Consider the following 13,967-nt stretch of genomic DNA (forward strand, 5'->3'; position numbering starts at 1 on the left):
ATAATCAAATTACAGAATAATTATTTATTTTACTTTCCTAAAATATGCTAAATATACCTCTAGCAACATGTTTTGGATAGTATTACTAAATAATAATTTAAGAACATTTTGAGGCTGATTTGTCATTAAGCACCCGATAAATAAGAACCCAATCAGCCTGACCTCCGAAATCGTTTGTTCTTATATGCGGGTGTTTACTGTATGACAGACGGGACAAGAAAGAATGGGTCCTAATAAGGAGAGAAGTGCTGGTCAGCGGACCTTTCTTTTGCTCATGCTCATTGGAAACGCTCTATTTGGCGTCCATTTTGAAAATAATTGCAAATATGAGGAACAACCCCTGCGACCAGGCGATTTTTTTTTCTTGTTTTAGTTTTGCTTCCTGATAGCACCGCAAGACATCTGAGGGTTGTTTTATATTATGGGTTGTTCCTATATATATTATTATCGATCTGTCAGCCTTCAGTGATCGATCGCTTCACTCCCTTTTATTACCCTTTTATTTTTGAGATAAAGACGCGGTTGAGCAGAAACCTCGTGATGCGCAAGTATAATTTGAAAGTTGGAGTGTTTGATTGTACTAAGGCTGTCCAAGGCAAGAGATTTTGATGAAGAATGCAGATAGTATAAAGACGAGGTAAGCTGCCCTGGTACCAAATGTAAGGTTGTTTTAAAACCACTGATCAATAACTAGTACTTAGCAATTTAAAGGAGTGCCGTGACACGAAATTTATCCAATTTCAGCAGTGGGAACCACCACCAATCTTAGTGAGACATAAAATATCCGCTCAAAACATGAAATGAAGGTTTAAGTGACTAAGCAAATACAAAATGAGGAATGGATGGATCAGGTAGACGTAGAGAAGATTGAAACGGATGACAATTGTGCTTTGATAATTGACTTAATGGCTTTCATTACTTTTTTGGGACCATCGCTTTATTGTGGAAAAAGATTACTGAATGCACGAGCAAACTGGCAAGTTTGTACGACAGCATGACAAAAAAAAAACATGAATCTGTTTAGTTATTTTCTGTATTATTCTCGCTTGAATCTACAGTAAATTGTCAAAAATCCAAAAACGTACAAAGCAACGTACCAACTGTGAAATTCATGGTTCGTGGTTAAAAGATGCTTTCATAAATGACCAGTGTTTACACTTTGTTAGTTCTTTGTTGTCGAATATACAACTTTATCTTTTGTCATTTTAAACTCCTCAGTTTGCTCGCACACTTACAGTATTTGTTTTCCTCTCTACAGCGATGGTCCCCTTAAAGTAACAAAGCCATCACTATTAACAAAATGATCCAGACAAATTATACTAAATATTGTGACACAGCCTCTTTACCAGCAGTGGAGTTCAACTGGTAGAACTACTGTAGTTTTTTTTATCCTGTATTATTCTGAAGTTCTATGCAAGCATCATATTGACAAGAGGGAGAATGGGTACTCCTCATGTGTTTCTTAGATGAAATCCAAACAATGTTCCCACAACTTGCAAACCAACCATCAAGAGTCTTGCCAGCAGATATGTTCACTGATCGTTTGTTAAAAGACCAAAGATTGATGGTTTTGAGAAAAATCAAAAAAAGGAAATTGAAGGCCGGACAGTTTCTCTTTATTATACTGTATTTTGGTTATTCAGAGGGTTGTTGATTTTATGTCGCTCTTTGGTATTTGGCTTGCATATTTTTCTTTTAAACAATTTCCTCCGTAGAGTTTGAAATATGTAATATATGACTGTTAAAAGCCACCAAAGAGTTGAGCTGTGGAGTAGTGTTTGCGGCAAACATGAATAGTTTTTCAAAGCTCGAATAGTTTTTCAAAGTTCATATTTGTTATTTGAACATTTTGTAACATTTGATATTGTGCTTATAAGGCATAATTATTGGACAAGAAGTTGTGATTTTGTCATTTACAAGTTGTTTCTTTGCTAATGTCAAGTTTGATACCGCATAATAAGGACTCGTAAGTGGCAATATAGAAAAAATGAAAGACTACAGTGGCAGTACATGTAGTTGTGCTTTGTTTACTACAGTGTAGGATCATTGAATTTTAACTTTGAATTTAAGGTGTTGAACTGACTGTAATAGATAGAAGAGCATAATAAGTGTCAATCTGTTCATTCAGGCCAAAATTAATGTAATCTGATATTTATCAGCTCTATAAAAGATTTAGTTCCACTTTGTCGAGGATCTGAATGAGGTTAATTGACAAAAAACCCGTTTTTAAGACCTTAAATAGCATTGTTACACTCTTTTCGTCAGAAAATGTGACAAATGTGCGTTTTTATGGGTAACTTAGCAGCAAGAAGCTTGTCATATTTCGTTTATGACCTAAGATCTCAATTCAAATTTACTCTTCTGTCGGAATGCGCCACCATACAATGGCTGCTAATGAGGGCGTTACAGAAGCAGTTGCAAGTTTTTACCGAGGTGATTCAGATACGGTCTTTCTTGATTTTTCCTACGATCTACGTCCCAATATTATACCTGCCAACTTTTTCTGAGTCAAATGCATCAGGTTTCACCTTGTTATGACCGGGATTTCCGGAAATGTCCCGGCGACTTTCAAAGATTTCCGACAACTTTCCAAAGACTTCGGAACTTCGCCGAAAATGTCCCTAGGTGTTCCAAAGACATTTGAGCACTCTTCCGAAGCTACTGAAAAGATGACAATTGTTAAAATGTAGCGTGGTTTGATTTCATTAGGATGCAAAGTCATCATTTAACACCTTTTTGGATTAAATTTTCATTATTTATCATGTGTTATCATGTGTTGAATCCCCGGGTTAAATTTATTCAGTGTCAGGACGCTTATACGGAGGTACGTTAGTTGTAGTTTTGTTTGTTTCATCAATAACCTCTTTGTGATTGCATCAGCTTTTATGACCATATATACCACACGTCACTTGTCATGCAGCAATGAAATTTAATTTCACTTGAACGAGATAAGCTTAAAAAGAGCTCCACGATGTATTTTCATTCTTTCTGGGGTGGAAAATAAGGTAACCTAGCTTAAATGTGCAAGTTATGTAATTTCATCGAAAAGTATAACCATGGCCATTTTTTATCCTATGCGACCGTGCAATGAATCACTTAATGAATGTAAACTCCTCTTTATGACTGTTGTTTGTCATTCCTGTAAGCTAAAATCCCGGACCTAAATTTATTCAGTGTTAGATGATCTTAAATTAACAGCCTGTGAAAGCGTTGTTATGTTTTCTTAAAAGTCTATGGGATGTCACTGTTTCTTCTTTGTATGCTCAGCGGTCTTCATTGGTTTTTCCAATGCCTGTGTAAAGAGCTCATTTGATGCAGATTGTTTGGGTTCACTTCTATTTATTTTATTTTGGGAGTTTTAACAAAATCTGAAAGAGCTATTCTCCCTCTCGAATTGAAATCGCTATTCCTTTAAGGCTTTCCCATTTTGTAGATTCCCATCTTCGAGTGTGTAAGAATAATATTATGTAAATAAGGAGGTCATTAAGCCAGTGCTCGAAATGATTTTTGAACAGTGCAGATCATGTTGACAGGCCAAACAAATTAATTTTTAACTCGGACCGGTCAAAATACATTAAAAAATCACGTGTAAGAAACCGCATTTCCCTTGCTTGAAGAGATTCTTGCAAAAATATTTATTTGCAAAAAAATTGGGGTATTTTTCTAAAATATAAGTGTATGGAATTTTCTTATATAGATTGAAGAAAATAGAGAGGGCCTAACTGGCAAATTTAGCTAGGTTCTTATATATAGGCGCTAGTTTGTACTGTATTGAAAATGTTGTACTTTGCAAAAATAGCCAAATTAAGACAAAAATATCCCCAATAAATGCTCAAAAACACCTTTTATTATTCCACTGTTATGTCATTTTACTATAGAAGGTCAAGAGAACGCGCAAAATATGAGGCCGTAATACACTGTAGGGTCCTGGTTTAACCAGTTTACAACAGGGCGAATACCAGTGGATGCAAAAGGAGCATTCGCACAGACAGAATGAGGATGTTTTAGATACTCTTACCAGAAAATAGAAGCCAAAATAACATTTTTTGCAGTCGGTAGAATAATTAACCTCTCATTCAATAGTTTAGCATATAACAGGGTGTCCAGTTCCTATTTTTTCCTATTTTTTGAGCCTATTCCTATTTTCTCCTATTTTTAAACTAAAACATCCTATTTTTCCATTTTTTTAGCTGGTGAAACCAAAATTTGTAACAAAATTGAAAATGGAATTATAGTTGTATGTGTTTTTGAGTGAAATTTATATATCATAAAGCAAGTATCATGTTGACTTTGATGTTCTAATATTAGTAAAAATGACAGTTACGTTTGTTCTTTCCATGACCTCTATTGCCTATTAGAGTTCTGTTAACATTTTTTTGTTACTTTTTGTATAATTTTCTTGTGCACCTGCATGTATTGTATGAAGTGTTATAGTCCTCATGACTATTGAATATTGGTAAAATCCAACTAGTGGTCTATTATCAGTGCTGCGTTCTGATTGGTTGAGCTACTACTTGGCTATATGTTATAGCCCACAAGTAGTGAAAAGTGGGGGCTTTTTGGCGGCAAAAAAGGATTAAAGTCTAGCTCTAACTAGGTAAAAATTTTTTATTCTCAATTTTTGACCAACTAGTTGGATTTTACTAATAAACAATTACTCCTCTCGTGCTCATGGCCTCTGAGTCAATTAATAGCCCATTTGGCCGCTATTGACTCAGACCCCATTTGGGCTCGAGGAATAATTGTTAAATATTTTGCATAGCCCACTGAAACTGCATTTCGGTATCTGTACATGTTATATTTTATTTTGAAGTCTTGCTCGCTTTTATGTTCATCTTTGAAACTGAAAACAGGATCAAGTTGTCCTCTCACAACACAGGCCAGATAAATCATCCAATCAGCTTCTTGTTTAAAAAACCAATCACTAGCTGATTCTGGATGCTACATGAAAAGAACAAACTAAAGTTTAGTTTACGGCAGTAGCTCTCTTGGTGAGCCCTTGTTAACAGCTATACCTAAGCAGCTGGTGAAGAATCTAGTACTTTGGTTGCAAAATCGGTCTTACAGTCATGGCTATTAAAAAGCATGACACACTTACAATCTGGTACCAAATAGATCAGTGTCATTTTGCATACACCGCGGAGAGCCCGGTTCTGTACTTAAAATTATGCGGTCTTTTGACTCAAACAAGCATATTCTCAACCAGCCACCGATTGCAGATTAATGGAAGGAAAGCTTTCCATAGGACTTTTTTCTATATATCCTTCAACAACAACTCAATCGTAAGAAATTTCACTCTTCAAAGCTTTTGAAAGAATTGCCATCAACTTGAAGGGAATTTCCATATGATCACCTTTGATTATAGAACCACGCTCGACCTGTAGTCAATCATATCATTCTGATTTAATACAGCGTAACTGAGCCAATAAACTAAATCATAAAATGTTACTCATCATTTTCACTCCTTAGCCGCCAAAGTTGATCTAAATCCTGTGAACATAGAATCTGAGGACTCGTAGCCTTTATTATAACCCTTATGGGGTGCAGGGAAGCTATCTTTGTAGACAAAAGTACTTTTGATTTTCCTATTTTTCTCCTATTTTTTAATGCAAAGTTTCCTATTAATTTTCCTATTTTCTTAATCCTGAGTTTCCTATTTTACTATTTTTTTGAGCAACCATGCCGTTGGACACCCTGATATAATATGCACAAACATTTACCTCATTGTTATTGTCATTCTCACAGAGGGAATCAGGATGTTTTTTAATACTCTTTCCAAAAAAATAGAAGCCTGTTGCAAAATAACAATTTTTTTTGTAGTGGAATAGTAAACCTCTTAGTTGATGGTTTAGCATATAATACGAGCAGACATTTTGCTCATTGCTCGTATTTTTTCTCGCCCCTGTGGCCGGCTCAGAAAAATACTACGCAACTCGCACAATCCCCGTACCATCGAATAAGGTGTGTGTGTATTCACTATTGTGAGATAGGGAAATAATTATTGAATTTCACATTGAACATATCATTGATTAGTAAAATCCAGCTAGTGGTCTATTATCATTGCAGCATTGTGATTGGTTGAGCTACTACTAGGCTATATGTTATAGCCCACTAGTAGCGAAAGGCACTGGATTTTTGGCGGCAAAAAAGTATTTACATCTAGCTTTAACTAGCTGAAAGTGGTATATTTTTTACCAACTACCGGTAGTTGGATTTTACTAAAACAATTATTCCTCTCGCCCTCATGGCCTCTGAGTGAGATTCAGATGAGTCAAAGTCAGATGAGTCTATTGACTCAGAGTCCATTTGGGCTCGAGGAATAATTGTTAATTATTATTATAAACTAAAGATTTTTAAAATCTTATCTTCTTAGCCTTGGAAGAACATGAAAGTGAGGTCCTCCAAGTTGAATGTAGCATAGAATGCTGTCTGCTAGGTGAACAAGAGCAAAGTCATTCAGCAGGTACTGCTATAATTGATTACAGAAGATGATGTTTATTATGAAAGACAATAATATACATGGAAAAATTTTTTGAAACTGATTGGCTTAGAGCAGTGCAAATTTTAGTAAACACAGTGCAAAAATGAGGAAAAATTATGCAAAAAAATTTAAAAAAATTTTTTCTCAGAGAATGAAAAAATGTGATTAGCTCATAAACAATAGAAATATATCAGAGCCAATCAGGTGCCACAATCTGCTGGTCACCCCATGGGAAGCCAGGCAGGTAACATGAAGTTTGCGAGTGGAAAAATAGCTCGCATACAAAGCAAAATTTAGTTCTGTTACAACAAAATACTATAGAACAATTGAAAACAAAAACCAAACCAAAACATTGTAAAGAGGACCATATATTGATTTGATGTTTGAAGCTATTGTACAAAGAGGAAGGATTTTCAGAGAAAATTGAGAGTTTCTAGCATGCCAACTCCAACAAACTGCTTGGTCGAGTCCTTCTACACCGAGACTCATGAGTAATAAAAACAAACAAGTGGGCTACTTTGAGCCCAAAAAGGTCTGAAAATTATTATGACAGCTATGAACAGGCATTGAAAGAGAAAGGATACACCTGTCCATAACTAGGGATAAACAATTCAGTTCCTTGATTTTGAGATGCTAAAGCCAAACAGCTAAGTATAGCCTGTTGCAAAATTAAAGCACACAAAGGCAGGAAAGTACTTGTAAATTATTTCATGTATATTATTAAAAAGTAATCATATGACTTTTCTCTCTCAATGTGGAATTTATTTGCACTCATGTGTTTTTCAAAAAGCTCAAATTGCATTCGCCCTTTAAAGGGCTCATTCAGTTTTGATACTTTTTGAAAAACACAAATTGTACTCAACGGTGAATGACTATACTTATACACTTATGCCCCATTCACACCAACTAAACATGTATTAAAATGAAAAAAAAGACAGAAAATTGGAACTCAGATTCTCACACAGGGTTCAAAATAATGACCTTCAACCATTCTGGTAATTTGCAAGAAACTTAACTGTGTTTTAATAAACAACTTTGTTTAAGCTTTGGTGTGAATGGGGGTTAAGTATATTGTGGAATATAAATGAACAAGAAAAGGGAAACAAGTGATAACAATATCTGTAGTGAATCGTGAAAACAAATGCCTGTATAAGATCCTTGCAAATAAGGGAGCGGACATGCGGAGAAAAGTACAGCCACCTTAGGATAGCTCCATGGTGAGAATAGGTTCATAATAGTTGTAGCACAGCATGAAGGTCCTTTCTACAAGTACAATTTGTAGCAGTTTTCTTTGGAAAATGAGGTAATGTTGGTAAAGCGTGCGATAGTCAAGATCTATACATTACATGGCAAGACTGTTGACTGATTTATGAAATCTCAGTCAGTAGTTATCACCACTTAGAAAACGATTTTCAAGCCTTGTTCTTTTATCTAAGGTTTGGAAAGTGTAAATATTGTGTATTTCCCTTTTGAAATCAGGTTCTGAAATCAGTAACACAAACACCATTAGGTAGGCAGGCTGTAGCCTGCATCTGTTAGCCCAAGAGTCACAATTCTAAAATGCTTCTCCTGTAATTGAATACCCAAAACAACTTCACTTATCCCTCAGGCATGCTAAAAAGAGAGTCCACTAGTGCCAATTAGCTTATGTTGTGTAGTTTGTAAATACAGATAATTCATTCGCTAGGAGAAGAGATGGAAAGGGACACCCCTGTAGTAGGAAATGCCCCAATTGAGGGACCAAGCAACTCACAGGGAACACAGCATCCTCTTGCAGAAGTAAATATCAGTAGTAGTAGCCACTTAAAAGATGACCGCCTATATCTAATTGCAAGAGCAAGGGCAGTTGGTGTGGACTATGAGTTTGCAAAGCCTGGTGAAGTGGAAACAGAGGATGACAGGAGAAACAGGTAGCAGCGAAACCAAAGAGGAATATCAGAACAAGAGAAAAGGTTGCGTGAAGTTGTTTGAGGTGGAGCAGATGACTTATACATTTACTTTTTGTGAGGTCTGCAAGGAAAGGCGACTGGAGTGTAAGGGCACAAGAAACATGTGTACTCGCTGCAGAAGAGATAAGAAGGTGCCAAAAGTTTGGTCAGGTGAGAATAACATGGATCCAATGGCTGTTCCTGAGATTTTGTCTAACATGTCAGATGCTGAACAGATGCTGATAGCCAGGCTAGCACCTACTGTGCATGTACACCTGCTGAAGCATGGAGTTATTGCCTCAAAGGGACATTGCATTGCTTTCCCACAGGCTGTGCAAGATCGAAACCACAGTTTCAGAACACTTTCTCAGCAACAGTCACTCTGTTTCCCATATGTTACTTATGACGATTGAAACACTTAGATATGAACGCAATTGTCTTAGGAAAGCACGCAAGGTGCCCCTCATTCATAAAGCCAAAACCATTGAGTCTCTGAGAATTAAAAAATCGTGACGAACTATAGTCATTATGTAATCCTTACCATGTAACTTCCGTTTATTATTTTACAGTAGTATATATTCTGTATATTCATGGTTTTTCCTAATAAACCTGATGAAGACTGGTATTGGCTAGTCGTATTAAATATTGTATACCTTAGCCTTTTTCACATTGTTTCATCAGTATTTGCATAAGTCTTTTCGACTTTAATTGTATGAAAGAAATAATCAGCGTCAATTCCCAGCACGCGAATGGCAAAAGAAAGTACAGTTGTTAAAAAAAAATGCGATGAGCTGGGCCGAGTCAAAGGAGGCGGGAACAAAGGCGGGTCAGGGGCGTGGTAAATTACTGTCCGTCGATTGGCTCACAAAATCGAGCCCAGGTCTACCGGTGTCGATCGCCTGGGATTAAAGGTAAGCCACCATCTTTGTATATAAACCGAAGTCACATATGTTTGCCAATATATATTTACGGGTTTTCAAAGGGCGCAGGACCACTTCTAAAGACAAAAGAAAAAAAACTAGATGAGAATGTGTTCATGACTTATTTTGAAGATCGTAGGGAACAAAGAGAGACAACTTACATCTACCGAACCTTGGAATGATTCGATGTATGGATCTGTACAGTGTCCCGCTCCCTCCGATCCAGGTATTAATGAATAAAGCAATTACATATTCTTACACTATTTGAGACCGTGTATGTTTAGACACAGGATTTCTAGCTACTGCCGTTAAGAATTTGTGAGTGGTCTTGTCATTTAATACACGCAAGGCTATTCCACACAATACCATCTCCACTTGTGTCGCTGGGCTAAAACGAAAAGGCTACCTTGTGTTCATAATAATAGTAATAAAGTTTATTTTAAAAGGACAACGGTTAACCCTGATAAGTCTATGGCCATGTATAATAAATTGCAGATTATTTCTGTAACAGGAAAGGAGAATAAAATTATTGTTACCAGGCTAAGTACAGTAAACCGTGGTCAATACAGGGGCATGTGGTGCATTTACTGCTGTTGCACCAAAAAGAACCGGGAGTGGCCCGGGCATTGTTACAGTTATCAGTCTCTGGTAATTGGGCTCTAACAAAAATATTGCTTAAATTGTTAGGATGGTGGTAAGCTTCTACTGGAAGGTTTTCAAAAACATTTCTATATCGTTCTGAAGGGTAGATAATGTGGGAATGTTTGTAAACAATGTACGCGACATTGGACAATGTTGGGTTATCATCATCATTAGTATCATTATCATTACATTATTTACTGTAATGAAATTGGGAGCTCCACTTTTAGGCTTGGCTAAGTATATATATTATAGTTCAATGGGCAAACTGTATCAAACTCTTGTTCGAAAGAGTTTGATGGGAATCTTGTTTAATTTTGTTTTGAGTAATACTTTGCACACCAGGAATACACATGTACTTCAATTATCTGCTGACCACCAAGGTGACTGCTTTACAAGTTGTGAGAACAACATTTCAACATTCATTCTTTTCAGGTCTTCCCAGACAGTCCTTGTTACTTTTCCTTACCTCCCATGGTATTGACCCTGAGTACATGTCAATGATAATGTGCAACCTGAGGGGGTTAAACTTTTTCCTTTGTGTCCTGAAAAAATAGGCTTTTTGTCACTGGTACCAGGAATTACAGACAGCAAATGGGGTTAAAAAACTGGTCAGTGTAATGCTAAGACTGCACATGCAGACTGAGGGTAAAGTGCAGACTAGTTGCAAAATGCAGAATGAGGACTGCAGACTTGGGTTGAAATTTTAATGTTATTAGAAAATATAATTCTCTCTGTTTGGATGGTCAGATAAACATAATGTTTTTTTGGGCTTAACTGCCCTCTGAAAAAGGCTGAGAAGCTCACGGTCGAAGCTAAGTACATTGCACATTAATCTCTAAGAGAATCTGATGCAGGGTGTTCATAAGGCATCAGAGATTGGAGAATTCTCCGTTTACTATGCAGAATTCACCGGCTAATGTTGGGTAGCCTGTGACTAGTCTTTATTTAGACTTAGAGCCTCTTTCAAAATAATTATTCTCCTGTAACTTTACACCTTTCTCCTGCTACTAAAATAATGTAGATGAAAACCCTGCTGATGTGGTAATGAGGAAGTTTCGTTGAGCAGCACATAGCTAAAATCTGTGAAACATTTTGCTCTTGAAATAATTTGCAGTACTCCCTTTTTTTGTCACAATTCCCTGTGGACAGTACTATGGGTATAAAGCAGCTTTAATTTAAGCATAAACATATTATCTCTATTATAACATAAACCCTTGTGTTTGTTATATAAGCAACATGATAATTTGAAGAGTGAGGTCTCTCAAAAGTCAAAATGGCGGTGAGTACATTTAATGCCTGGTCTACCTGTTACCCTAAGTCTGCAGTTCTCATTCTGCATTTGTACCTTGCCTGCATTTTACATTTAGTGTACAATTTGCAGCCTCTGTTTGCATGAATTTACCCCTGGTCGACAGTCTTAACTTCGCAGTGTGCAGGCAACATAATATACTGACCATTACTATGAAACACAACTGTACACAATGTATACAATATCATGTGCATGTACAGTGTAATGTTATAACATGATTTGTATATCATTAATATATTTAACAATTATTCCTCGAGCCCAAATGGGCTCTGAGTCAATAGCCCGTGAGGCCGAAGGCCGAATGGGCTATTGACTCAGAGGCCATGAGGGTGAGAGGAGTAATTGTTTTAGTAAAATCCAACTAGTTGGTCAAAAATATATTGAGAATAAAAAAATTTTAGCTGGTTAGACTTTAATCCTTTTTTGCTGCTAAAAAGCACGCGCTTTTCACTACTAGTAGGCTATAACATATAGCCTAGTAGTAGCTCAACCAATCAGAACACAGCATTGATAATAGACCACTAGTTGGATTTTACTATGTTTTATTCTTATTAGAATATCTACATTGGTAAAGTTATTTTATTGCTAAAAGATTATTTTTCTCTCACCCCCGTCCCATAGACTACGCATAGTCTCTCTCTTTTCTTGGTCCGTCAAGCCCGCTTGCACTCCCCCCACTAAATCTGAAGAAAAAGAGAGACTGCTCACAGTCTACCCCACCCCACCCCCCCTCCACATGCATTACCATACACAAAAACAAAGAAAACCAATTTAACTGTGACATATTCATTTGTAAACACATTTTAATTGTGACGTAAGTGTGGTCTGGTATTCTGAGGATTATAGCCTGCATATTTTACTTAAGTAGCACTTTGTTTATATTTTTTCATATAACAGATCACCTTGGTATGTGATGTTGGTGCAGAAAGTTCTTCCAAAGAAAGCACGATCATTGAACTTAATATCAGTCACAAGTTACTGTGCTGTATGGTTAGTCAAGGAAGTCAAGTTTTGCAAACTTAAATCTTGAAATACTACTTCCATGCTAACGACAAATAAATGTCCAACTACTTAATATCAGTATTTATTACATGGCTGAATCCTCAAGTGGGCAAGATGAAGCAAACCCTGTATTCTGATTGGCTGCTTGAGGGGGCAAGATGGGCCCATCTTGCCCGCTTAGGAAATCCTGTGTTGTTCCCACAAGTAAAAGTTCTCTTTTGGGCCATGTAATAAATCGATCAAGCTTGTTCAGTCAAGATAGCTGGATATTGGCCTCACAAAAAAGTGCTTGGCCAATATCCAGCCATCTTGAACAAACATTGGTCAATAACACATAATTATTTGGAACAATGACTAAACTTTGTGAACATCTTTCCCAAAAAGGCATTTTATATTGCTTTTAAAGGGCTATGTTATGCTATATTTTGCTCTTTGAGAGGCTTAAATGTGTCTTGGCATAAATTGAATTTCAGAAATAATGGTCCAGTTTTGTTATTTACTGCACTTTTCACAAAGATGCGAACTCTTAAGTTGAAAAGCTGCCTTCACAATTGAATTTTTTGCTGCCATCAATTATAATTACAATCACAAACAATGAGCCTATGAACCACAGAAACACACAAATCAGATCGAAATCAACCAATCACAAACTATGAGCTTTTCAACCCATTAAGTTCTGTTTGCTAAGACATCGGCTAAGATGATTGACGACAGCGAAAAATACAAATGTCAGTTGGCTTTTGAACTTTAGAATTCGCATGTTTTTGAAAAGCGCAGCAATACTTTATTGAGGCATTGAGATGGTTTCCTGTCACCCGTTGCTATAAATGACAAGGATGGACATGGATTGAAAGTCCAAAAACTTGGGCCAACGTTTTCAATTTTTAATCTCATGACTGCAGAAATGTCACTATGGTTTGTGCTCCCTGCGGACGAAATTGGCTTGATACATGTATCTTCTTCATAACTCCACAGGTCAAGCATTTTGTGTAAAGGCGCTAAGTAATGACTTAAGCATAGAAGTGACCTAAAACAGCAGTATCCTCGTGACATAACTCCTCAGGAACAATTAAATCTGTCAAGGTCTTCAGTGCCGTAGCCAGACCAAACGGCCAACCGAGGCAGGCGGGAGTTGCTAGGGAGGTTCGGGGGCATGCCCCCCCCCCCCGAGAAATTTTGAACTTTAGTCTCTCGGAAATGCGATTTGCAGCGTTTTCTGGGCCTTTCGGTAACTTTTTTTCGAGTTAATTTAAGTGGAATTTAAAAAGCAATAATCAGAAACAAGCTACATAATCTGGGTGACCGTTAACCTTGCCAATGGTTTTGATCAGTATTTGTTCAAAAAAAATTGGGGTTAACGTACGTAGCCCCTTGAGATCGATGATATGGTAATTTTTTCATAGTATATTGACTGAATTGCTGAATTCTTTGTAATATCATGATGCGTTAAAAATATCCGATGATCGCTTATGTAAAATAAAAATGATCGGCGAAATTCGTCAAAATTTTACCGAGGCGAGTGCCTCGGTTGGCCTCATACTAGCTACGGCGCTGGTCTTGAAATAATTGCCTTCATCATTGTGTGCTAACGAATGAGGCTTACAAGGTTTTTTGTCCAAGAATACAATGTGAAACTTTTATTTATTTAAGTATCTGTTGATTTCGTTAAGAGGTTTTAAAAAAGG

General features: G+C 36.8%; 1 protein-coding gene across 11 annotated transcripts in view; it reads left to right on the top strand.

Annotated features, from left to right (window-relative positions):
* Positions 1–440: 440 nt before the first annotated feature.
* Positions 441–13,967, top strand: part of LOC140945968 (uncharacterized) — a 52,359-nt gene continuing 38,832 nt past the window's right edge. Inside the window, exons 1-6 of one of the 11 annotated variants that reach the window (XR_012166793.1) lie at positions 476–637; positions 6,374–6,463; positions 8,169–9,555; positions 9,841–10,579; positions 12,178–12,270; positions 13,258–13,359. Coding sequence is in view for 1 of the 11 variants with exons in the window: in XM_073395037.1 (XP_073251138.1) it covers positions 9,508–9,555; positions 10,526–10,579; positions 12,178–12,270 (195 nt within the window). In the remaining 10 variants the exon portion in view is untranslated. Of the gene's footprint in view, positions 638–6,373; positions 6,464–8,168; positions 9,556–9,840; positions 10,580–12,177; positions 12,356–13,257; positions 13,360–13,967 lie in introns of those variants that run through there. The other 10 variants (XM_073395037.1, XR_012166794.1, XR_012166780.1 and 7 more) reach the window with 10 other exon arrangements.

Source organism: Porites lutea, chromosome 1, assembly GCF_958299795.1.
Source record: "Porites lutea chromosome 1, jaPorLute2.1, whole genome shotgun sequence".
In the NCBI taxonomy this organism is placed as follows: domain Eukaryota; kingdom Metazoa; phylum Cnidaria; class Anthozoa; order Scleractinia; family Poritidae; genus Porites; species Porites lutea.